The sequence below is a fragment of the Drosophila kikkawai genome, chromosome 3L, assembly GCF_030179895.1.
Source record: "Drosophila kikkawai strain 14028-0561.14 chromosome 3L, DkikHiC1v2, whole genome shotgun sequence".
Taxonomy (NCBI): Eukaryota; Metazoa; Arthropoda; class Insecta; order Diptera; family Drosophilidae; genus Drosophila; species Drosophila kikkawai.
Genome location: NC_091730.1, coordinates 20590683 through 20617351, shown reverse-complemented (window position 1 = coordinate 20617351; position 26669 = coordinate 20590683). Strand labels below are relative to the sequence as shown.

At 42.8% G+C, this 26669-nt stretch overlaps 1 protein-coding gene across 1 annotated transcript; it reads left to right on the top strand.

Moving 5' to 3' along the window:
* Nucleotides 1-26669, top strand: LOC108078615 (Glutamate receptor IB). The gene is made up of 17 exons (XM_017172538.3): nt 1-496; nt 4407-4757; nt 5804-5956; nt 6357-6484; nt 7007-7136; nt 14966-15219; nt 15596-15760; nt 17409-17735; nt 18010-18111; nt 18705-18945; nt 19172-19266; nt 19329-19496; nt 21746-21860; nt 23613-24079; nt 25073-25317; nt 25706-26186; nt 26558-26669. The coding sequence occupies exons 2-17, from the start codon at nt 4625-4627 to the stop codon at nt 26660-26662; spliced, it is 3309 nt and encodes a 1102-aa protein (XP_017028027.1). The 5' UTR covers nt 1-496; nt 4407-4624; the 3' UTR covers nt 26663-26669.

Below are 26669 nucleotides of genomic sequence, written 5' to 3'. Positions count from 1 at the left end.
AAACAGGACGATTACGGCGGACGGCAAAGGATGCTGGCTCTCTAGCGGTCCACGGAATTCGGAAAATCGGCAAAGAGGACTTTAACGAACTCCTTGGCGAATCGTGTTCAAAACCGAGTGTTACAAGAAACCGCAAACAACAAGAAAAATAAAGATAAATAAAAAAGAAAAAAAGAAAAAGAGAAACCCGCGCATTAAGTGATAATAAAGTAGCGGCAATCAGTTTTAAAATTGTGTGCCAGCTTATGCAAATGTAAAAGTCGCTTAAGAGCCAATTCCCCAAAATATTTCTCAAGGCAAAAAGAAAAGTTAAGCAAGAAAAAGCCGCCATTTAAGTGTGCTGTGTGTGACCAACAACAACAAAAGCAACAACCGCCTACTCTTACAAGCCGCAAAAGGAAAAGAAAAAAAGAAAATATATTGAAGGAAAATCTCGAGGAGTGCCAGCAACTGTAAGCCACAAATGAACAGCGACAAATGCTTGGCCCGTTTTTTTGTAAGTTGCCAAATTTGTCGAGACCCCGAGACCCCATACACAGTTCATTGGCCGACTGACTGAGTGACTGACTGAGGGAATGACTTAGTGACTCCCTGAGTGGCCCCGACTGTCGGGTATTGACGAGCATTAATAAAAACAGCGGAATTTGTGCTCATTACTTGTGACTTTGGTGCTCCGGTTGGCATGGGAAATGGTCGGATTCAGATTCCGGAGCCAGAAAAATAAATTATCAATTATCGGGGCACTTGTCTTTGATTGCCACGCGCTCTTCAAATCTCGTTGAGACTTGAGCTAATTAATGTGAGGAATGGACAGGGTATATTTATTGAAATCGAATCAAAACAAATACTGGAATGACTTGGAAATTGATGGAAAAGGTGTGTTGTGTTCAAATAAGATTGGGGATTTTATGGAAATAAAAACAAATATTATTTCAATTTATTTTAGAGCACTAAAAACCATTTGTAGGCTCAGATAAATTTATATCAAGTTTAAATAAAGTTTATAATTCACAAGAATATAATAAATATTGAAGTGTATAATATTAAAATTTCCGTAAAATATCTTTGATAAAGAAATATATATTTGGGTATTTAGCTACATTTACTTAAGAAATATATAGGTCTCCTTGGAAACTTAATAATAAAAATAAATTGAGGTAGGTAGGGATATTTTATTAAAAGAATAAATCTATACATAAATATTAATCTATATCTCATATGCAATAAATTCACTTGAAAGTCAAAAATTAATTTTCAGCCACCTGAAGCACCTTCCAATTATTGACAAAATATACCTGCCTATACAGTATACATTCTTGTTACATTTTTGATGTGCCTTGTGCTATGCCTGCCCGGCATGACATTGGCATACTAATCACCTCATTGAAATGCAAATGAGCTGCCTTATATTATGGATTTTATCTGCGGCCTAATAATTTTCCTGTTACATTTTTATCTCGCCGGATTCGCTAAATACCTGGCATAGCTTTTTGTTCTTTCCGTCAGGGTCGCACGTGCCCGTCGACAAGGGAGATGAAAAAAATGAGAAAACATTGTTCTTTTGAGAGGCAAATTTTGTTGGGACCTTGCAGCGATGCCTATCAGCCAGCAGCTGGCTGGTGAATTACTGGCCAACTGGCAAAGGTCACTCCCGGATCCGGACTCCGAGTATCTTTAGCAGCGTGTTAAGTTGCGAATGAATGGAGGCGGCGAGAGTGGAGCAAAAAGTAATCAGCGAGTGGCTACAAAATAATTATTTAATTAACGGAAGTGCTTCCGGAGGACAGCGATGCAGCAATGCCCATTCATTCGTTTCACTTATCTGAAGCGGCCTGTGCCACCAGCCAGGGTTTTTGTTTCGGCCACGGCCCACTGTAAATAAGCCAAGTCTCTCAAGCCACTTAAACGTCCGTGACGTTCAACTTTAGGCTCCTAATTTAAATTTAATTAAGTGGGATCATTCGTTTAATGGAAGCTGGCCCCGGCCTGGACTTGGGCGTTAGTTTCGCCATCGTCATTATAACGAATAAAGTTCCGAGTGCTCCTCCAAGTGCCAACCAGCAGCAGCGGCAGCAGCAGCCCCTGGGCCACGGCTATATGAATATTAAGCGTCTGTTAACCTATTTTCTAAATGCGCTAAATAATCCCGTTCGCGCCGATGCCGATCCTGATGATGAGTAAGCCCGTTCCCTGGGCTCTCCAGGCTCTCCTTCGGACTCGAACTGTGCTCGGTGTCCTGGGCTCTGGTTTTTATGGAGCAGACTGCAACTTTTCACTCAAGTGGTTTTATGTAGATTGCCTCGGTCAATGTTTGCCTAATGAATGAATGGGCCGGACCCAGTCGCCAGGAAAGGGTTCTCTCTCTCTCTCTCTCTGGGCTGTGCCGCCCCGGGGATTAGTTACTGTAACTGATATGATTAAAGAGTGGTTAAGCAGCAAAACAAACTTCAAAGGAGGGACTTCAGAACTCGGGGGATGGATTTACAGCTGCCATTACCCTTAGATTTAGATGCTTAGAGTAGGTCAATGGTTGGAAGAATTGTTATTTTGCTTGGGTAATGTCCAGTAACTTTTTAGTTTAGAATTTTCCAGTGAAAGCAATGTCTAAAACTAAATAAAAAAGTTTAAAATTTAGTTACGTTTTATTAAAAATTCAAATTCAAATCATCAAACTTCTAGACATTTTTTTGTATTCAAATATTTTCAGAACTGCATATTTTTGGCATGTAAATATGTTTTTCCCAATCTCTTTATTTCTCTTGCAATCTGGAAAAACATACAACAAGGTAAATGTTTACAAAATCAAAGGAAAAGTAAGCAGATATCGAATTTCCACACAAAAATCAAGCCAGCAAGCAGCCTGTGTCCAAAGCTATGAATATTTATCTACGGGAAATATTAATATCGATTTCCTGGAACCAAGAACCAACCGCAAAAATGTACGGGAATTATCGAGAACCCGTAACTCGGCATACCTCAAATAAGCCGATTTAAAAACAATTTCAAAAATTAAACCATTCTTAAAGCCCACGGGGAATGCAAACGTAAAACGTCGAAATTCCAGCCGAAATAAAACGGCGATCCCAAAAATAAAATTCCAATAAGCGAGCGAGTTGGTAGGGAAAATGGCAGAAGAACAACAGGAAAAACGGTACAAAAACGGCCAAAAGGAATGTGCTTGTGTGTGTGTGTGTTTGCAAGCCGAGTCACTCAGTCAGCCTGAGCTGTGCAATTTTAAATAATTAACAATAAAAAGACATAAAACAAAAACGTAAACAAAAATAAAGCAGCTGCAAAGGGAGGAGCAGCACAAAAGACATTTAAAATAAGCGCAAAATCAGCACAAAAACAGTCAGCGAACCGAAAGGATAACGACTGGGGGGGATATGCGACTGCCAAGGGGGAAGCGGGCGGGAGTTAAAGGTGGATAAGGGGGCGGGGCAAAACACACACACGCATGCATGCAGGAACAACAATAACGGCACAAGCTGCTGGCACAGTGACACACTGACAACGCGCAAAAACAACACCACGGCAAGGCAGTCACACCCTCACCCACACCCACACCAGAGCTCGCCGCACACCTGCATATAGACCAGGTGTACATATTTGCATACAGTTCACTGGGCACACACACACACACACACATCCTCGCATCCTCGCATCCTCGCATCCTGGCCCGCACTCATCCTCGCGCCCACACAAATGCGAGTCTCAGCGGAAAGTGAATGGAACGCGACAGTTGCCAAGTCGGCCGCCATTGTGCCAGGTGCCAGTTGCCAGTTATCTTTTGCCCGTGTTACCTGCTTACCTGTTGCTACAGAGCAACAAAAAATATGGCCCCAAAATTTGTCATCAATTTGGTATTTCCTTTGCTAACGAAAATGGGTCTTTGTTGAGGCAATATGAGATTTTTAATAACGGAAAGACACGTTTATGATTTATATTTTGAGGTAAATTCAGTTATGGATAGACGTTTCTTGGCTTAAAATAATAATCACAGTTAGAGCTCATTTTATAGGAACCGTCTTTAAGGTTTGATTTCAATCAAGATTCTTCCTTTTAACTATTAAACTCAATCAACCTGTGTTATACTTTCTCCCAGTGCATCTTCCAGTTAGCCAGGTGCCAGAGCCACGTGCAGGCCAAAGCGTGCCGGGCCCAAAGGCTCCTTTAGGGGGTGGCCTGAAAGGGCGGGCTTAAAAAAAAAAACAGATATATACACTCACTAATTTGCCCCAATAAGCAGGAAACGTTTAATTAAACGCACAAAGCCGAAAATTAAAGCTACTTACACGGACGCCATTTGCATGATGACCCCGAACACGAAATCTCCCGAAAATATACAGACAGATATATATTTAGCATTATTTCATCTTGTACTTTCAACCCGAAAATATATGCAGGCAGGACAAATTATGCAAATGCTGCGCTAAGTGCAGCAAAATGCTCGCAATGCCAGCGACGACAAGCAACAACTACAGACAGTTCACGAAATAAGTGGAATAGCGGAATTAGCAGCGGCAACAAGGGGAGTTCTGTTCCGCAGGAATAGCACGGATATAACAATAACAACAAGGCAGCTACAGCGGCGGCAGCAGCAGCAATATCAACGGGCTGCAAAATGCGCTTTGGCTTAAAGTTGAGCTGCCTTTGGCCAAGCTTTTTATTATGGCTAACATGGAGCAGCGATGGCGGCGGAGGAGCAGGGGGTGGAGTCAGCGCACAGCCATCATTAACCGAGAAAATCCCATTAGGTGAGTAACCGTAACCGTAAGCCCAATGCATCTGACAGGAACTCGAGCTGCTGCTCCTTGCTCCATTTTTCCCTTGCCGCCTTTGTCCTGGCACTTAGTATTATTTTATAACCGCTCAGCTGCGCAAGCCCCAGCTGCAAAGAGGCTAAAACGCCCCCGAATTTCCCTCAATTTTCACTATTTTCCTCCATTTTTCCAGCACTGAGAAAGCAAGCATTTAAGAAAAAATTATTTCTTGAAATAATATTGAACTTTCCAGAGTCTAAATCTTGTATTAAGAATGAAAACTATATTTAGATAAGTGCTTTAAATTCCATATTTAATAATAAATTTTAATAAATGAAAAGTAACAGAGAAAATGTTGTCTTAAATATATCCTTTTTTAATTTTCTTTTGAGTTCTCTTCTTAGAAAAGTCTATAAAGCTTAGAAGAGGCTTCAACAAAACCCTTTTCCCTTTCCATAATTTTCACTTTTCTCTGTAAACATTTGCCTCAACAGCTCTTGCCATGTGGCTTCTTGAGGTCTTAAAAATAAAAAGAAGAAAGAAAATTCACACAATTTCCAAAGCTTCGGACAAATGAAGTTGCCACGAGTCAGTTTCTTTTTTTTTATTCCTAAATTTTTCGTTGGCCACTTTGAAAACTGAAACGCCACGCTTATTAGCTTGCAGCAAACGCCACTTAAAAATTGGCTCGAATTGCCCACCACAACAACAACAAGAAGAGCAATAGCAACAAATACAAAGTTCCCAAAAAAAAAGGCAAGAAAATAAAGAGAAGAAAAAATTACAAGAGCAACAACACAAATAAAATTCGAGCGCAAAAGCAATTACAAAGTTTAAAGTGCCTTTGCTTTGAACTTAATTGACAATTTCGATGAAAGAGCAGCAGCAGCAGCAGCTTCCCAAAAAAGCGAGAAACAAGAAACGAAACTTTTCCCCGACTCAAAAGCACACTAATAACAATTTTACACATCTTTGCATATCGCCTGGACCCGAACCTGAATACCCGTATCGACCTGAAACTTGAACCACATCCGGAACAGGTGCCATCTTCGAGCAGGGAACCGACGAGGTGCAGTCGGCCTTTAAGTATGCGATGCTCAACCACAACCTGAACGTCTCCTCCCGACGGTTCGAGCTGCAGGCCTATGTGGATGTGATCAATACGGCGGATGCCTTCAAGCTGTCCCGATTGAGTGAGTATACTTGTTCGAATATTTATTAAAATATTCCCTGGTTTATGGGTGATAATTATCTAGGTTCTTGTTTTGGTAATCATTCATTCCCAGACTCAATTTATGCAGAGATGCACTTGGCCTCCATTAAAATGCAAAAAAACACTACAGAAATTCTTGTTACGCAGGACAAACTATTAATTATTTGCATTTTTTGTCAGTCTTCCATTATATTTGGTTTTCTTTTCACTTGAATTGATTGATTTCAAGGCAGAAGAAAATTGTTTATAGATATTTTATATTTTAATTGAGAGAAACTTCCTTTTCAAACCATTCAATTAATGACAAAAATTAAATAAACATTTTAGCTATAGAAATACTTTAATTAAACTTTTCCCACATTTCTCTTCTATTTCTACAGTTTGCAATCAGTTCTCACGTGGCGTATACTCAATGCTGGGTGCCGTTTCACCCGACTCCTTTGATACCCTGCACTCCTACTCGAACACCTTCCAGATGCCCTTCGTGACGCCCTGGTTCCCCGAAAAGGTGAGCGCATTAAGACATTAATAAATATTAAAGCGAGACTGAGTGCCAAGGTCGTTTGCCTATTTAAATATGGAATATTAATCATACGCACTGTTGGCTCTCAAAATAAATTGCTAACCTTGAAAAGCCCACAACCCCCAACAGCCCACCCAACAAAAAGCAAAAGAAAAAAACATGGCACACCCACACAGCTGCCGGTCGAGTGTGGCGAATATTTATGAGCCGCCCAGGTACAAATCATTATAAATACTAGTGAGCTGGGACCATAGACCGTAGGCCACTTGTTTCTAATGATGTCCTGCCCCGGCCGCCGTGTGCGTGCGCTTTAAAAATTTATAACACACTTTTGGCCTCGTTTAGCCCGGGCCGCCTATAAATCAGCCAGGCGAATGCCCGAAACGAGCCCCAAAACAGGGCCCAACAACAATGAGCACTCAATAATGATTCATGTTTACTAACTCGCCATGTCCTTGCTCTCTTTCTCCTCCATGCCGGCTGCTTTCCATAATTTTCGCGATTTAGGTGCTTACGCCATCGTCTGGCTTCCTCGACTTTGCCCTCAGCATGCGCCCGGATTATCATCAGGCCATCATTGATACAATACAATTTTATGGCTGGCGCAAAATAATTTATCTCTACGATTCCCACGATGGTGAGTACGACCAGCATGCATACTAATATATGGACGTGGCCTGGGCTTAGCCTAGGACCTAGGAGATCCTGTGAGGGAGAGAGGATACGAGGATGCGGAATCGAAAGGAGCAGAGTCAATAAGCATTTTTCCGCTTCGCTTTTGCTTCTAGCAACCTCATCTATGCAAACTATTGTGAAAGCATCTCAATAAATTGTGTACACTGGGGAAAAAGGGTACAGAATTGAAGGATTTTGGGCTTATTGGAAAAAGTCTCTATTCTCTCAATTCTTTCCATATTTTTTTCAACTCATTAAATAATTTTATAAATTTTAAAATCCAATAAAATTATAAAGAAACTTCTCCAAAACCCCACAATTTTCCCAGAGTGTACGTGTAAGCCCCCGTTCACTGCAGCGTAAATTTGCTTTGTTATAAGTTTCTGCAAGCATTTTCCATTTACCCCGCACTGCATAAATAAAGTTTAATGACACAGCCGTCTGCAGTGAGTTTTCTACGCTTTTCCCCTCTTTGCGCGCTGACATTTTATGCCATTGGCAGTGGGACAATTGGTTTATGTGGCCACCAAACGGACTGAAGGATAAATGGAGGGAATGACGGAGGGATTGATAGACAGACAGACAGGCAGACAGACAGATGGATGGAAGCACCAAGACTAGTGTCTGGCCCAGGCATTATTATTATTAATGAATGCCACGTGAAAATCTTCTTGCGGTGGCCAACAGCACTCAATCAGGGCGAGGCAGGTTGGGTTTATAAACCCCTCTCGTCTGTGATTGTGTTTAATCCCTCTCCTCATATAAGATATGTATACCTCCGTGGCCGAGGGGTTGTGTTTTAAGCCATCAGGCACTCAATCAATTGGAGGAAAAGCAAATAAGTCTGTGGCCTCTTGTTAGCAGCTTAATGGCCACACGCAAATCAATTTTGATTTGCCAAATATGGCGAGAGTCATTGCCAGATATTGCCAATTAATAGATATGGCCAGTGAATTTGTTTTTTTCAAAATTGCCTGGCAGTTTTTCATTTTTCTCCCAAGCCCACTTTCGCCCGGGCTTGGTTTATGGCCATGTTTACAAGCCAACTTCTGGCACGTAGCGCCCACGCCTTCGCCTTTTGCCTTTGCCAGTTAACGGCCTTTGTTTTTGGCAGGGACTCGGACTAGGACTCCGATTCGGCAACTGTTTTGTCGTGGAATGGCTTCCTCTTTTGTTTATTCGACGCGCCAACGAGTTTATTACAAAGAAATAGGAAAAACATTTTGGCCAAGAAAACGAAACAGAAAAAAAACACAGAGAACCCTGAAAAAAAAGGAGAAAAAAAAAGAACTATTTATGGGCAATGGCCGGCTTCAGATACGATTTTTCGAGTGGCGTGTAGAACAATCACAACAGAAATAACAAAAACAGCAAACAATATTTCGTTATGGGCTCCTCCTTCTACCAGATCCTGCCAGATCCTGGGAATCTAATTCATGCGGAGTGGGCCAGCGGCTTATAAGTTTATTCCCGCTTCTATTTACGACTTGGCCAAGAAATTGGCTTACACACATTTTCCCTTTAGCCGTGAAATTATTGTATTTGGCCGAGAACGAGAATTCCGCTACGTGCCAGCCCCCCGGCAATGCTACATTATATTATATTTATACACTCTACTACGAGTATGTGGTGTGTGTGTCAGTGTGTGTTCAGCGAGTGTGCGAGATTGTTCACTAAAAAACACTTGTGCCGCCGGCGGCTATTGGATTTTCCAGACAAGAGAAAACTCCAGGCGGGGCCATCCACAGGTCATCAAAGGAAAATCCAAGCTTAAGATTTGCAGCAAAAGTTTTTTGGGAATTACCAATACTACATATATGGGCTTTTGGTAGTAAAACCTTAAAGGGCAAGGATTTACCACACCTTATTGATAGATAGAATCTCGACAGTTTTAGCTTCTCCAGTTAGACTTCAAGGATTTATCGAAGATAGAAGTACTTAAGTCTTAGCTTTGACTTTTAAAAGGATGTCTTCTTCAAATGGGTTACCCTCGGATTCCACCCTCATGAAATAATTATTAAATAATTATGGTGATATACTCCCCTTGTCTACACATAATGTGAACCACAAAGGCACCTTACAAAAGAGACTCAAACCGAGTTGAAATAACTTCATTTACACTTCTTCACATGGGGGCCAGCAGCTTGACATGCTAACTGCTCTGAGCAGCTGTCCCGCTTCCAGTCATTGCCTCTGGAGAGAGCAACTCCCACTACCACTCCCTTTCCGATGCCAGGCCATGTCAAATGAGCCGTATAAGCAAATTTCCCTCAGACAAGCAATGCCAATGAATTCCAAAGTATTTGCACGTACGAGACACGGGAAAAAATGACATGTACATGCAAAAGTGACAGGTGGCGATGCCAAGTTGGACAATTTACAGCTAGCTTAAAATGTATACTCAAAAAATATATTATATTTTGAGCCTTATCAATGATTTTTTCATATACTAGCACAGAATAAATTTTTAAAATAATATTTTCCATGATAAATGCTTATTACAAAGGCTACAAAAGCATATACATTTTTGTTCAATTAAATACCTATTTTGCTGTAAATGTTAAACCTATATGTATCCTCATATCCGTGGGCTCAGTGTAATCCTAGATGATTTTCCTAAATAGTAAACCCTTTTACCATAACCCCAAGGTGTTTCCAGGTTGCCATCGATATTTTTTTGCCTGAAAAGGTCTACAATCAACAGTCTGCAATGAAAGTAAATGTCTTACTTACATGTATTTTCACATACACACGTATATACAGACATATATATATTTATATATATGTATGTGGGGACCATGTGCGTCCTCCTGGCAGCTGCCGAAAATGAAGAAGAAATCTGAAGAATAAAGAAGAAAAAGAGGCCCTGCCCATTGCCGTGTTAACAGCACATTGACTTGCCGTGAAATGAAATTTATTACGGGGGCCAGGGTGAGAAAAAAGGAATAAACATTCCAGGCGGGGAGACACAGATACGAGGAGACAGATACGCAGATACAGCGGCAGCTGCGGCTACGTGAGATGCGTGAGGTCCTTTAAGGACGTGTGAAAATCTGCTTGCTCATGCTGCAATGAATACGTCAGCAGTTCACTCGAGTGACCGAAAATGCCAACAGTCTCCATATGTATATACACCGAGAGAATCGTTTATTAAAGACTCTATCATTTAAAGACAAAACCCCACCGTCTGCTAATCAATGCGACCCGAGTTCCCTAACTGCAGAATTATGCAAATGGTTTTGTTTATAGATGAAAGACTTGATTGTCTTTGGCCCCCAAAAACACGGAGAATCGACCCGAAACCCATCCTAAATCGAGACAATCAAATATGTATCGATATGAGTGCTTTGTGTGGGCATAAAAATCTGAAACGAATCTGGGATAGAGTGAGCATCATGAATAATAAGCGAGCGCTGATTGTTTGCCGCCATAGATGGGAGCGAGCGAGTGTTACATAATTTAAATCACAGAAGAATTTGCATAAACTGCGTCAAATGGCAGCGCAAATTGCGTTAAGACACCGACCCGAGTCCTTGGCCCACACTGCCTCACTGCCACCGCTCCCGATGATGTTCCGGCTGGCTGCCATTAATTTAACCATTATGGGGTTTACTGCGCTTTCACTTTCATGTTATTTGATACTTTTAATGCCCGTCGCCTCGTCCTTTGGCCCCCTCCCCCCCTTTCGAGGCCATTGAAAACATATGCGCAAAGCCTTTGAGCTTGTCAGCATAATTTTCCGAGTTGGCAGTAACCGAGCGAGGACGTCGACGCAGTTTGTAAGTAATTAAAGCGGCAAAGTTTTTGATAGCACAACAGGCAGCAAACAGGACGAGCAGGCTAAAAACCATAACAAGCTGCCAAATTGGGGCGTGGCCCTCGAAGACGACTCTTCTGTATCCTAATTACACGGCCAGTAAGTCAAGACGAGCCCACGACTGGCTGGCAGCATAAATTATGGAATATTTTTGGATTTGCATTCGAATCGGGAAATGAAAACCCGTCGAGGCAACAGAACAGGAATCTCCCATTTCCCTGGGATTTGGATTTCTCGCAGAGAGAGAAAGTTTCTTCATAATAATTACATTTGTTTATCAGCTATTCAAACAACGCTCGGCCACGTCAACTTTCTCCATAAAATATGTTAGGAAATGTCTTACTGGCTGGCCATGTGCCTGATGCCTGATGTGTTGTGTCCACAACCCGTATCCGTATCCCTTTAGCCAAAAGCATTGAGAGAAAATTCTAGTTTCAAAAGAATCAAATCTACCTTAAAAAATATTGGTTTGCCTTTAAGAAATATTTGATTCCAATAGTAGTTTTCAAACCTTTTAAATTTGATTTATCATTCGCTTCTACTTTAAATTTCTCTCAGTGCTCTGGTATCTATGTATCTTTGCATCTATTTATGCATATGTTGGTGTTGGTGTTTGCGATCTGGTGTCGCTACCGAAGGCAGGAAAACTTCATTTCCGCAAAACTAACTTTTGTTTAACATAACAAATTGTCTTGTTTACTTTTCGCATCTAAAGTGAAAGTTGTGGGCTTAATCTAAGGGTGTCAATGCCGTGTTTTATGGGCGTGGCTGTGACATACATTTGCATTTAGCCAGAGGAACCGGAGAAATGTCTAAATAGAGGCCAGATTGAGTGACTGCAATCTTATACCATTCAATTCCAATTCGCTTTGCTATTTCAAGTTTCCAGCTCGAAACAAATTGAATTTTCTGTGGGGAAAAGAGAACAAGGCAAAGGAAAAAATAAATATAATTGTGAATTAAATTCGTTACATAAACGAAAATGAAAGAGCCCCGGCCGCAGCTCGAAATGAAACAATAAAAATCAGCGGAAATGCTGAAAACCCACGCAGAGAGAGGAGAATCCCCCTCGGATTCTGCCAATTTCAAGCCATAAAGTCGGCAAAGGGGGCGGCGGGGGCCGCGGGTTCATGTGGGGTGAGCCGCAAAAATGTTTTGATATCAAAAATGAAATAAAACAAAATCCTCGGCCGCAACAGCATGCTCTTCAATTACACTTTCGATTTTCCGATTCACACACGCACACTCGCACACACACCCCAAATCCGTGCGGCAAATCGCAAATCGAAAAAAAAAAAACCAAAAATCAAATCCAAACACAAGCCAAGCGAATGGAAGCTGAAATAGAGAGGGGAATACAGAGGAAGTGCCAGCAAATGAAATTGTATAAAAGGCAAGGCAGAAAATTTATTGCACAACGAGCAGAGCGCACAAAAAATGGCCGCTCACTCGTCCGCACACACACTGACATAGAGTCCTGCGAAAAGACGTCTTTGTATTATTTGGGACAATTGATACCCCAAAAAAATCAAGATTCTAATTCACACAGCTGGGGGATTACTGAGACTTCAAAGTGTTTGACTTTGGCTCAATTCAAAGAAAGAGCTTTAATCAATATTTTAGTGTGAAAGGACGAAAAGTCAGGGGAGGATTTTATTATTTATTATTTATTTAATTGAAGCTTCAATCATTTGCTTGTATTTATACAATATTAAGCAAAGAAAATTCACTGAATTCAAATTCAAACAGACAAAATAAGACCTAGTTTTGTAGATAAATAATATTAAATTAAACAGAAACAAGGGGAATTAATATATTTAACTTTAGGAATATGAAAACTAAAGGTATCAGGAGTATACAAGAACACAACCCCATTCCCATATACCCCCCAATACCCTGCAAGACATCTATCTATATATCGTATAGTACCTAGTCCCCCACATAGTGCAAATCAAAGCAACAACAAATTGGAAATGTATTGAGTACGCTGCTACGCCCGTGCGTAGCTTGGGGGCGTGGCAATGGCTATGGAAGTGGTATAGCAACAACAATGTCTAAATCAAAATCCAGCAGAAGCCAGAAGCAAAAAGCAAATCCCATTTTATCCGCAAACATAAATTGAAGGCGCATTGAAGTTGCACCGCCATGTCTCATGCGACATCCACCGAGAGCCAGTTGAGATTTTTCCAGCCATCCTTGCTGGCTTTTCCTTTGGTTATCCCCAGCACCTAGAGAAAAATCAATAAAAAAACAAAGCAATGATCTTTATATATTGTAAGTTAAAAGTCAAGACAATATTGCTTTGATTTTCCTTAAAAAAATTATATTTTGACAATAGAAAATGTATATTCTTTCTCTGAAACTTAAACCTGCTTCTCAGGACTTTTCTCTCAGTGCCGGCTTTTCACAGCTCCTTCATTTTTCCTTCGCCTTTCTTTGTTTGCTGCGTAGCTGTAATACAAATCATCTGTCCGTCCGTCTCCCGGGCTGTCTGTTTGTACGTATTCCCCTGTCCCGGGCCCATTGAATCGTTGAGTTTTGACTCGTAAAGTTGAGGCGAGTCCTCCGGGAGGAAGGATCTGAGAGAGAAAAAAAAACGTGAAAGACAGGCCGAGAAAGCCAGGGACGCAGAGCTCGGTTTAAGTGCGAATGAAAGCAGTTAGTTGCAGCCATAACTCAATAAGCACAAATGCAAATTGCGCCGGCAGAGAATTCTCGGAGCGCAGCAGGCCCATGACAATTCCATACTCGCTCCGAGAGGATAACGATGGCCCTGCCAAGTGGTCCAAAACTTGGCCTTGCCTCGGGACACTGGCTCGCCTTGGCCAACACATGCGGCAGTTGGCCTAAATACTAGGGTCCCAACACCACCCACCCGGGAGTATCTGCTAGATACGCAGTGGCATGTACGCATCCTTGTATCCGTTTTCGGTAAATTTCAAATTGAAACTGATTTTGCTCCTTTGGCTTTTGTTTGTGCGGGGAAATGGGTGGTTATAGGGGGCAGTATATGGCCTATTTTCAGACAAAGCAAATGTCAAGGCGCAGGCGACAAAGAAAACTGAAAAATTCTAAAGGCAGGTTCTTAGGGATTTAAAATTTCAACTGGAAAATATTATAAATATAAAAGTTTAATGTTAAAGGTGCATAGAAATTTAAGTGTAATCCAAGGAATTAAATTAGGAGCTTTTAAAATCCTTTGGAAAATGTAAGGCTCTTCAATCTACGAAAGCTTAAATGGAAGGCTTTCAATTCAATATTCAATATCCCTGCAAGTGCCTTAAAGTCTTTTTCTATATTTAAAATTTTATAATAAACAGAAACCATATTTGCCATAGACATATTTTTTAGGCTTTCCATTCGGCTTTCATTCATATTTTTGGCCAAAAACAGTGTGGGCGTGCTTTATACATTTGAAAAGCTCATAGAAATTACCTCAGGACACAGTACTGAGTCTCTCGTCAAAGTGTTGGGAAAATTCCCTGGAAAATCTAGATAAACTCTGCTGATTGCATCAGCTGATTAGCAGCGTTTTCAATCAAATAAGGCGATTATAGAACTCGTATTTCCGAAATATATTTCGATTCCCTTCCGCCGAGCTCTGTGCATAAGCAGATTTTGGCATGAATTCGATTTTTGGTCGGGTGGATGTGGCGCAACCCCTTAGCTCGCTCCCCGCTTGACCTTCCACTCAAAATACTACCCTTTCCCCCGGGCTTCCTGTACGCTACTGCAAATGCTCGTCTTGTTGATAAGGGATTGGGATCGGGGGAGGGGGGGCCGAAGGGCCCGGGGCTTATTCCTTTTCAGTGGCTAACGACTCGCAAAACTGTTGATGGCTGTAATTTGTGTGGCCCTGCTAATGCATGTCCATATGCATGGGGGATACCAACCCCTTCTTCTTCGCCGGAATGTGTGTGTGTGTGTAAACTCAGTTAATTAACAGGATCACACTCCTTGCATCCTCCCCGCAGGTCTGCTGCGCCTACAGCAAATATACCAGGGCCTGAAGCCCGGCAACGAGTCCTTCCAAGTGGAGCTGGTCAAGCGCATCTCGAACGTGAGCATGGCCATCGAGTTCCTGCACACTTTGGAGCAGATCGGCCGTTTCGAGAGCAAGCACATCGTCCTGGACTGCCCCACGGAGATGGCCAAGCAAATACTCATCCAGCATGTGCGCGACCTGCGCCTGGGCCGCCGCACCTATCACTATTTGCTGAGTGGTCTGGTAAGTGTCGCTCTCCATCATGCCCCTCAATCATGGCCTAAACCAGACCGTAACCGAAACCAACCATTCCCACACGAAGTCGTGAACCAAAGCTGACACTATTTGAATTCCATAGAGAGGACAGTGGTGTAAACTCTTGAAAATATACAGGAATATTGATTATATTATAATCATTTATATAATTTATTCTCTCTACATTTATTTAATATAATCTACAAATATTTTCTTATTATTTGTTAAAAATATTTAGACAGTATTTTGTTTAAATGTCTTTCTTTCTTTCTTTATTCCTGGCCGGTTAACCCACATCTTTCACCACTGTCCTTGCCCAATACAAATGTCCAACCAATTTCAATTCCATTGTCCGCCGTTTCAGGTCATGGACGATCGCTGGGAGAGCGAGATAATCGAATTTGGTGCCATTAACATCACGGGCTTTCGCATCGTGGACACGAACCGGCGGCTGGTGCGCGAGTTCTACGACAGCTGGAAGCGGCTGGACCCGCAGATGAGTGTGGGCGCTGGCCGTGAATCGATTTCGGTGAGTAGTAACGCTGGGTTTGGCCCCCAAAACGAGGCCATATACCATCGCTTGTAGGGGCACTGGTCTTGGGCCACTCGTTTGGCAGTTAAATATTTGCGGGGATTTAATGTTGACCGGAGGGAGAGACAGGACACGAGACAAGGGACTCTGGGCACAGCACATTCTGTAGCATAGTTTGCGGCGCTTTGTCGCTGCTCAGCCCTGTGTTTGCACTAGTGTTTGTGCTTGTGCCCGTGTGTTTGTGTTGCGTGTAGTCAAATACTCGTGCTCTTATTCCACTTCCACTCTAGTATTCGCATCCGTAGATCTAGTGTACTATAGTATTCCTGCGACGGATTTCAGATTTCTCTTTTAGCGAGCAGGCGAGGGCAGGAGAGACAGATAGCCATCCCACAACTTGCAGTCAAAGGCACATGTGTCCTTGCTGCCGGTGCTGCTGCTGCTGCTTCTCCGTTGTCCTTGTCCATAGGGCAGGGACTCAGACGTGTACACTAACCAGAAAAAATTCAAGTTAATTCTCTAAGGTTGCTTACTTAAAAATAAATAAGTCTGTGAAAAAGATTTTATATATTTACTCGTATTTAATCCTTTATATTATTATCAGCTCTATTATATATTCATTTAAATTATCCAAAACAAAAAGAACTTTCATTTTGATAAAGCTATGAGTTTAGAAATAAACTTCTTGGCTCTTTTATAACTATATAAAGTTACTCAAATTGTAAATACATTTTAAGTACATCTTAAATAATTCCGTAACTATTTTTTCAAGTGCTTTCAAAAGCAACCCTGCGACAGCATCAAGTTTGGTTTAGTTTGCGCTTGCTGGCTGTTTATATTTGTATTTCCTTGGCATTATCCTTGTTGACAAAGATTTCACTTTGTGGCGCTTAAACGTTAGTTGAATTCAGCTGCAGGGCCAGTCCAGTCTCTCTCCGGTTCGGTTCTGTTTAGACCAATGTCCAGTGTCCTTGGTCCTTGGACCGTTGTCCGTTCTATTCGGTCCGTTCCGGTCTAGATCCTGAACCGTTGCTGCTCTCTTTACCAACGCTTGTTTGTTTATTTGACTTGCGTGTGTGTGGGTTGGTTGAGGGGAAATTCACATTAAAGTCTTTGTGTGGCATTCCGTTTCGCTCATTTCGTGTTTGCCCAACAACTGGCGGCAGTAGGCCAGTTTAAGGACTCGTTCAGCCGGCGGTTAAATATTAAATCAAAGTTTCGCCACTCTTTTGTGCGGGTTAATGCGCGACACGTTCCCGGGTTTGAATCCCGGCGGGGTTCAGAGCTAGCTTAGGGGTAAACCCCCTCTTCGGCCCGCCAACACCTGAATAAGGGACGAAAAATCCCTGCCCCCGGAGGGCAATGGCTGGCAAAATTGTGAATAACAGCGTGTAATGCACTCATTAAATGCCAGCAAGTAACCACCTCACCAGGGGCGAGTCCATGGGGGGTTTATTGATCCAGATTTGGCTTCGTATATCCTCTTGGCTATGATTTATAGACAGGCTAAACTTTAGTAGAATAGAAAAAGAATTCAGAAAGTTGTAAGCAAAATAATAAATAAAAATAAAAATAATAAATATTTAAGCTTAAATTAAATGTACAAAAGCAGCTTAAAGTTTTATTGAAACCCCTATTTTTTTAGGCCCAGGCTGCGCTCATGTACGACGCGGTCTTCGTTCTGGTGGAGGCCTTTAACAAAATCCTGCGCAAGAAGCCCGACCAGTTCCGGAACAATGTCCAGCGTCGCAGCCAGACGCTGATGGTGGCCCAGGCCGCCGCCTCGACCTCCATGGATGGCTATAACTACACCGGTGGTGGCTCAAATGGAGCAGGTGGTAGTGGTGGCGGTGGCGGTGGCTATGCTGGCAACGATTCCGGCGGTTCATCGCGGGCACTGGACTGTAACACGGCCAAGGGTTGGGTGAATGCCTGGGAGCATGGCGATAAAATATCGCGTTATTTGAGAAAGGTGAGTTTAGAGAGCGCCGAGAGCACTCATGTTCCGCGCGTGTATCGCGATGATGATGAGGTGGACACAGTGTAGCAACATTGCTGGGTGACATCGATACACCTGCCAGCCAGGCAGGCAGCCAGCCAGCCGGGCAAACTGACAAAGCAATTAAGCACACTCCGCCCACACACACCTACACACAGAAAGTTCCTGTTTTATCACCCACTCCGGATCCGTATCTGTGTAGCCTCTGTAACCCTCTGCTTGGTATCTGCTCTCCTCCCCTCCGCAGGTGGAAATCGAGGGCCTAACCGGGGACATCAAATTCAACGATGACGGCAGACGCGTCAATTACACGCTGCACGTCGTCGAGATGACAGTAAACAGCGCCATGGTATGTGTTTTCCAGGATCCCTGTTTTCCAGTTCCCCCAGCTCCCTGTACCCAGATATCCCAGCTCTCGTTCCCAGTTCTCAGCTCTGTTAGTGTTTTGGGTAATGGTCCGGACAGCATTAAGCCAGTCGGGAAAAAGTTAAAGCACAATGAAAGTTTTTGGCACTTTTTGAAGCAGTTTTCAGGTAGTTTCTGGCTAAAGATAAACTTTTGTATAAATGAAACAGCTCAAGGTTGAGGAAAATAAACAAACAATTAATTAGATTTTCTACCGTAAAATAAACCATATTATAAATATATTAAAATGTTACTCTAGAAATAAAAGCCAGAATTTCTACGACTTACTTAGTCCTAGAGTCCATTATAATTTATTTTAACAAGCCAAATTTAAGTAATCCTATTTTTAAAGTAGGCTAATCCAACTTCCTGTCCGGATAGCAAATAATGCAGACTTAGGCAAATATCGATTTGGCTCGCTCTCCTCTTGGGAGCAAGGTGTCGATGGCTGCATTATTTATGGCCTGCCCAGACCGCCTTAGTAATTTGTAATCTTTTGGGGGATTCATCCTCTACTTTTCTCCTTCGACCTCGCAGGTCAAGGTGGCCGAGTGGAATGACGACGCTGGACTGCAGCCCCTAAATGCCAAGTATGTTCGTCTGCGTCCGCACGTGGAGTTCGAGAAGAACCGGACGTATGTAGTGACCACTGTGCTGGAGGAACCCTACATTATGCTGAAGAAGGCAACGCACGGGGAGAAGCTGCTGGGCAACGAACGTTTCGAGGGATACTGCAAGGACCTGGCCGACCTGGTGGCCAAGGAGCTGGGCATTAACTGTGAGTGAATGCGTGATGCCCCCAAGTGCTGGTTAATCGGGCGGAAAAGTCACCGATTTGGAGTACTTGGAGAAATATTATATAAGCTTTCATTGAATTTGTAAATTAGAATATTAATTATAATAATAATTCCCTTTAAAAATAGTTCCATCTTTAATTACTCTATAATTTTTTCTTATATACTACTAAGATTCTTAAACTATTTCTCCCTCTGTCCCTATTGCAGATGAACTGCGCTTGGTCAAGGATGGCAATTACGGCTCCGAGAAGTCAACAGCCCACGGCGGCTGGGATGGCATGGTGGGGGAGCTGGTGCGCAAGGTGAGTGTCCTTTCCCCTCCTATCCCTGAACCCTACTGAACCCGAAACTCCTTCGCTTGCAGGAAGCGGATATTGCGATTGCCGCCATGACGATTACCGCCGAACGCGAACGTGTCATCGACTTCAGCAAGCCGTTCATGTCGCTGGGCATCTCCATCATGATTAAGAAGCCAGTGAAGCAGACGCCCGGCGTGTTCAGCTTCATGAATCCTTTATCACAGGAAATTTGGGTGCGTATGTGTGTGTGTGTATATTGAGCGGGGGAACAGGATAAGGCCAGGACCCCGGGCTTCTCGGGGATTCCCCTTTACCTTTGGCCACCTGCCTGCCTGCACTTTGCTTCATTGGCGCTCAGCGAAGCGATGCAGCGAGATCCTAGGATATTTGCCAGGACCCAATGCCAAACACATTTTAATCAAGTCGCAGCCGGGACTTTTGATATTGCCAGCCGGCACTTGGCATCGCCTCCAAATTTCTAATTATTTCCCGTCACAAACTGTCTCGGACTGCGACTTGAAACACACACAGTGGGCGCAATGTGTTTATTTTCACTTTGGTAACGAGTCAAAATGTTGCTAAAATTGCGCTGCATACAAATGAGTAAAGTTTTTAAACAATTTCTTCATTTCTGTTTCTACGCCGCTCGCCAATGCTATTTTTTGTTCGCTCCATTTTTATTATATTTCTGGGCGGCGGCTCTGGCTCCTCTCTATTTTTTTTTACCCGCTTCTCGGGCAAAAGTTTGCGGCAAAGTTTCGACTTGTATATTTATTTCTTCTGGTTTCGGCTTCAACTTGGCACCACGTAAGCTCCCAAAGTTTAATAGAGTAAACGACAAAGTTTTTGTGCTTTTGCCACTGTTTGCCTTTTTTCACATTACTCGCATAAACAGCAGTGGAGTGCCTAGTGGCGGGAGTGGGTGTTTTCCTGGAAAACGGCGGCGGCAGCAGCCTCCCCCAAATTACGTGGCCGTCAAGTTTTAAATTTTACGCTAGTCTCAGCGTCCGAAGTTTGGCGCTCGAGGCTTGTTTAAATAATGGCAACCCATCAAATTTGTATGAGCGTTTAGTTGATGTTTATGTTGCACTCGGGTAACCCACACTCCTTTCCCCCTGATATATATAGTTACTGGCAGTGGGGGTACCCGGGTAGACAATTAAACAAATTAGATGGGTCCCAAAACAGACACTGGCAGAGGGCCGGGCAAATGCGCTGTAAATGCGCAAAATTATGACGACACTGGCTGTTAAATTTACGCACAATAAAAAATTCATAAAAAAAAAGGGGCACAGGACTCAAATCCGAATCTCGAAAGTCAAAGAGTGTTGACGACAGCGCGACAAACGCGAAATTAAATGCTAATAAAAGTCGGCGAACAGCGCGCCAAAGTGAAAGCTAATGCGTAATTTGACATGAGCTAAAAAATTACAAATGCAAATTAGTTTCCAGGGGTCGGGCGAGCGAGTTCTTCCCAGGCTGTCAAGGCCTCCTCCTCCAAGGGGTTGTGGACGAGGCAAAGGGCGATGGCAAAAGCCAAGGCGCAAAGTTAACAAGCTAATAAAAAAGTCTTTTACAAAAAAATTTATCATAAATTAAATGAAGCATTTTAGCTGCACCCACACACACACATACTCGCTGAACACAAGCTGAAAAGCAGCAACAAAGCAGGACAATCCTACTTAGGAGCCAGCGAGCGTGTGTGTGGCGAAGCCATTCAGGCATATGAAAGCAGTGGCGACAAGGACACACCTTTCCTTGCCTTTAGATACGCCGGCGAGCACAAAGACGCGTTTCATGGCAGCCATTCAGGTGCTGACAGCTTCGGAGCCTCACATACACCCAGGCAATCTCACACTCGGGGAAATGTCTGCATCTTGCTTTCATTTAAATATATATTTTCTTGTTCAGCTTGAAGAGTTAAAATGATCCCCTAATAAAAATTCTAACCCAGCTTTTACTAAAAGTGTGCCCAAGCCAGCTTTCTACTCGCTCAAATAAAAACTATAAACAGCTTAAAATTATAAGCAACAATTATGTTAATTTGCTGAAAATTAACTAAAAATTAGTTTTGTGATGATAAAAAACATGTTAATGCGAAATTAATTGAATCTTCATTTAGCTTATTATAATTTATAATTTTTTTCCTGTGCAACAGAAACAGAGGCAACGGTGCCAGACGACGGCACAGCTGCTCCTGTCGATGTCCTTGGGTGCCATTGTCTTGCCCTTCGCCCCTCCGCGCCCTCGCTCCATTAGGTTAATGTTTCGTTATTTTCTAGGAAGCCCCGGCCGCTTCCGTTTCAATTAGTTAAGAAAAAATTAATGAAAAAAAAGCAGCATCAGGCGGGAAATTCACAGTGGCTGCTGCTGCTGGTGGTGGCGTGGCACAGGTGCCAGGCAGCATCTTTGTTCCCTGTCACGACCGTCTCATGTTTACTTACTTAACCACCTCTCTCACCTCTCTGTCGCCCGCCAACAGGTGAGCGTCATCTTCAGCTACATCGGCGTGAGCATTGTGCTGTTCTTTGTGTCGCGCTTCTCACCACATGAATGGCGGCTCGTGCAACAGCCGCCGCAGCAATCACAATCGCCAGGTAAGTGCGCGTACCTGTTTACCCCACTCAACTGTTATTGCCTAGAGCCAACCATAACCCCCAACCACGAGGTCCTGGCTGGCAGTTTAAATATTGTATATATTTAAATAATGTATTAAATTAAACGCTTCTGATGGAGTCCATAATGAAATAGGAACGTTGGTGTTTTAATGTCGGAAAGTCGGCTATAATCACTGTAAAAGAAGAGGAAATTTTATTTTAAAAAAATTTAATAATTGGAATACTTATCAAGCTCTTTTAATACCAAAAATTTTCCTGTGAAAGTTCTTAAATTTGGAACTCTTCAAAAATATATATTAGTCTTCAAACGGCGGAATTACAACCACGCACAAATTTGTTTAAATTATATTGCACTAACAGTTTCGGAATGAAATTCGATATATAATTTAAAATATATTACTATAAAGAACATAATTAAAAAAAATAATTTTGTATATTAAATGTAGTAAACATTTAAATACTAACCGATTTTTAATCACCACTAAACATAAAGTAAAAATAATGTGAACCACTGCAAATTATTAAGATTATTTTAATCAATAAAAAAACTTCATTAAAATGAATAAACATTAAATTTTAAATGACAAAGTTCCCAGTTATTGTTTTCACTGTAGTCCCCTTTAAACCCCTGCGTTAGCTGAAAAATAAAGGCTGAATCGGAAATTCCCCGAAAATCTCGTAATTGTATGCATCTGCTACAACTTTTGACTTGTTTTGCATTCGATTTCATTTGATTTCATGGAAATTGAATTATTTCAATTCAATTTTCCATCGCTGCTGTGCTCTTCTGTTGTTATTGTCGGAATTCTGATGACAATCAGAGCGGGGAGTCGCATATGAACTGGCAGTTTGCAAGAGCGCGTAAGAGCGCTGTGGAGTGGCTGTTCATAACAATCTATTGACATCCTGCAAAACATCCTTAATGTAATTTTAGCGGAAAGTAAACAAAATTGTGTATGCAGGCGGCGTTTACAGACAGTGTAAAAACGGAGATAGACAAACAGAGACGCTGTTATAGAGCGAAAGGAGACACTGCCCGGGAGGGGGCTAGAGTGCAAAATAAAACCTGGCACAGAGAGTGCAGGGCAAAAGTCAGAATCAGCATCCACATCAGCATCACGAGCAGCAGTAGCTCTCCGTGGGGAAAAGTGGAGGTCAGGAGCAGCAATGTCATCACATCACATCTCCGACTGGCAGTCAATGGCTTTGCAATTGAAGCAAATGGGGAACAGAGACTTGGCTATGGGTTTGATTGCATATCAATTAGAGCAGGCGCAAAAAGCCAAGCCAAACGAAATGATTGAAACTTGGACAGTCGACATGGGCACGTACCGACAACTCACTTCCAAACCTTTTTTCTAGGAACACTGAGACAATTTATGGGACTTTAGTGGGTGAAATTAGGTATTTTATGGAGAAATAAAGAGCTTGATTTGTATAAAAACTTGACCTATGGATGCATAAAGATGTTGAGCATATAAAAAAATCATTAACAAAATAGAATAATCTTAACTAATATCCAACTTATTAAGTTGCAAAATAAAGTAAGGTTTAAAAAGCTCTTAAAACTCAAATCAAATCCAAAATTAGCCTGTAGAGAAACTCCCTTTTTATTTATAGAAATACGCACCCATTTTTCACAGTGTATAAGCTGTTTGCCGTCTGCGGTTTCGCTTTGTGGCCAACTCATAGGACCCTCTGTTCACCCTCTGCTCATCCTCGTTCTTTCAGATCCGCATGCACATCACGAACAGCTTGCCAATCAGCAGCCGCCTGGCATCATCGGAGGTGCTCCTATGGCCGTGCCCGCTCCACCCGGACCGCCCACACCGGGCGCTCAATCGGCAGCCGGAGCTGCCGCACTGCAGGCCGCTCTGTCTGCTGCCGGTAATCCGGGATCCAACGGCTCCTCGTCAGCGGTGAATGAGTTTAGTGTGTGGAACTCGTTCTGGTTCTCGCTGGCAGCCTTCATGCAGCAAGGATGTGACATCTCACCGCGCTCGGTGTCCGGACGGATTGCAGCCGCTTCGTGGTTCTTTTTCACATTGATACTGATCTCCTCGTACACGGCCAACCTGGCTGCTTTTCTCACAGTGGAGCGAATGGTGACGCCGATCAATTCGCCAGAGGATTTGGCCATGCAAACGGAGGTGCAGTATGGCACCCTGCTGCACGGCTCTACCTGGGACTTCTTTCGGGTGAGTTGGGAAATTAAAATCCAGAAAAAATCAAACTAGAAACTACCATAAAGTCAAATCAAATTTAAATTAAAACGAATTTAACGCAAGGATTTCCGGCTTCAAGCATTTTTGTCACTGGAGAGCACACATTCCTGGCTGGCCGGAATTTGTCGGGAGTTATGTGTCCCGATTGCCTGGCAGCCAAATTAATTTCGGGTGCTCATGTCACACTCATTTGACAACCGCACTATGGCCAAATCAAAGACAATAAAAGCCAACAGTCGAGAGGCAGAAAACCATTAGAATTTGCTAGCTGAGCCTTTTGAGACGTCAAAATTGAGAGGGCCCCAGCCGGGCCAAGGATTAATTTGTGTTAGACGAGGAATAAAAAGCAATTTGCCGCTCGTCCCGCCTCCTTTTGGCTGTTCCAGCCCTCCGAATTTCCCCCGATTTCCCTCGATTTCCCATCAAATTCCCTGCCATTCGGGGCCAAAAATGCAAAAGAAATGAGACGCAATTCTATTTTTTATGGCTACATTTATTTGAGATGCTTTTAAGCACACTTACGCTCCGCTGCCTCGCCATGTGAGCAGATATTTCTATATGTATATATGGGGAATGTATACTGATTTAAATTGTATTGTTATTGTTCCTTTATCTCTACTACATGTTAATTGTTATTTGATACTAGTAGAATTGTTATTGTTGCAGCCAAGACTAAAGAAACCAATAAAACTTTTCAAAAACTGAAAAAAAAAAAAAAAAAAAAAAAAAAAAAAAAAATATATGTGGATATATATTTATGTACAGTCGATGGTAAGAGACTAGCAACCCGATGCCGGCATTACGCTGATGGATGTCCTCGGCGAGCTGTTGTCCCTATCCGCCGGCATTCGACTGTCTCGGGATGCCAGCGCGTATCTGCCGCATATATCCGTGCTTTACTTTATATTTCCTTTCCTTTCGTTTCGTTTCGTCCTTTTTGCCATCACTTTTGGGCCGTGCCCGCAGCGCTCCCAAATCGGACTCCACAACAAGATGTGGGAGTATATGAACGCGAGGAAGAGCGTCTTCGTGAATACCTACGACGAGGGTATCAAACGCGTGCGCACCTCCAAGGGCAAGTACGCCCTGCTGGTGGAGTCGCCCAAGAACGAGTATGTGAACGCCCGCGAGCCCTGCGACACAATGAAAGTGGGCCGAAATCTGGATACAAAGGGATTTGGCATCGCCACGCCGCTTGGTTCGGCGCTCAAGTGAGTACACAATGAGAAAATATGGGTACTTAATATAGATATTTGTGATGTCTGAAACCACTTTTTAATAGTTTTAAAAACATTAAGGTACCTTTAAGTATTTTTCTTTATTTTATTTGGGTATAATGAGTATTTATTTATTTTTTAAATTTAATTTTAAGGTAAAAATATGTAAATTTCTCCAAAAAATATTAATTTCTGTGAGTGTAGAACAAGAAGCACCGAAACTCGAATAGAAAAGGAGCCGAAAATTGATGCCTTTTTGGGGAGGGGTAGGGCAGGAAGGGGCTGCAAACCCAGATGAAAGCTAACCCATATACTTAACAAAAGGAACCACCACTGCAATGCCACTCTTCAACCACTCTCCAACCCTTTCTCCATTCAACAGGGACCCCATCAATCTGGCCGTGCTGAAGCTGACGGAAAACGCCGAGCTGATCAAGTTGCACCAGAAATGGTGGTACGACAAAACCGAGTGCAGCATCCACAAGGAGGCCTCCGCGCACAACGAGCTCTCGCTGAGCAATGTGGCCGGCATATTCTACATCCTGATTGGCGGCCTCCTTGTCAGCGTATTCGTGGCCATCCTGGAGTTTTGCTTCCGCAGCAAGGACTCGCGTTCCGCATCCAGCGGTTCCGGCATGTCCATGTCGATGGGCATGGGCCGCAGCATGGGCATGGGCATGGGCCTGGGCCATGGAACGGGCAGCGGTAGCCTGGGCAAGGCCAACGGCTCCATGATGCTGGGACCCTCGAGCGCCGTTCCCTCGACGCACACACATCAAAGGAGCGGGCTGACGGACACCATGCACGCCAAGGCGAAATTGACCATTCAAGCGAGTCGCGACTACGACAATGGACGCGTCGGGGTGAGTTTTACACTGTTAACCAAACGTAGTTAGTTAGATTTTACAATATTTTGTAAATTTTATATTCATATTAATTAACAGAGTATTTTTTTGGGGTTTGAAAATTGAAACCTGGATTGTTGGAGAAGCTAAACAACCGAATATGACTTGAATGAGGTTTCTAAAACTCTTAAAAAAACTTTATAATATTAGGATTCTACATTTTTAATTCATTTAATTTTTATTTTTTATATAATCTATTTAATAAGCCAATAATTTTTGTCTCTGTGTATGGAAACAATTTGAAATGGCGACGCGTTCGTCCTATTTTTAACGCACTTTCGATGTGTATCCGGACAGTGGTTCCGATTCTGATTCTAATCTACGCACAGTACCTCAATTGCGCCTCGTTGCAGTACTATCCGCCCGCCCAGCTTTCGGCCACGCCTCCCGACGCCGGGGACGCGTTGCACATGAATGCCCACGGGCAGGTCTGACATGAGC

Excerpts from the sequence above, each read along its gene's own strand:
- LOC108078615 (XM_017172538.3), top strand. The coding sequence starts at position 4,625 with ATGCGCTTTGGCTTAAAGTTGAGCTGCCTTTGGCCAAGCTTTTTATTA. Across the intron at positions 15,761-17,408 it reads CTGGCCGTGAATCGATTTCG|GCCCAGGCTGCGCTCATGTA; the intron begins GTGAGTAGTAAC and ends CTATTTTTTTAG. Across the intron at positions 18,946-19,171 it reads CAAGGAGCTGGGCATTAACT|ATGAACTGCGCTTGGTCAAG; the intron begins GTGAGTGAATGC and ends TCCCTATTGCAG.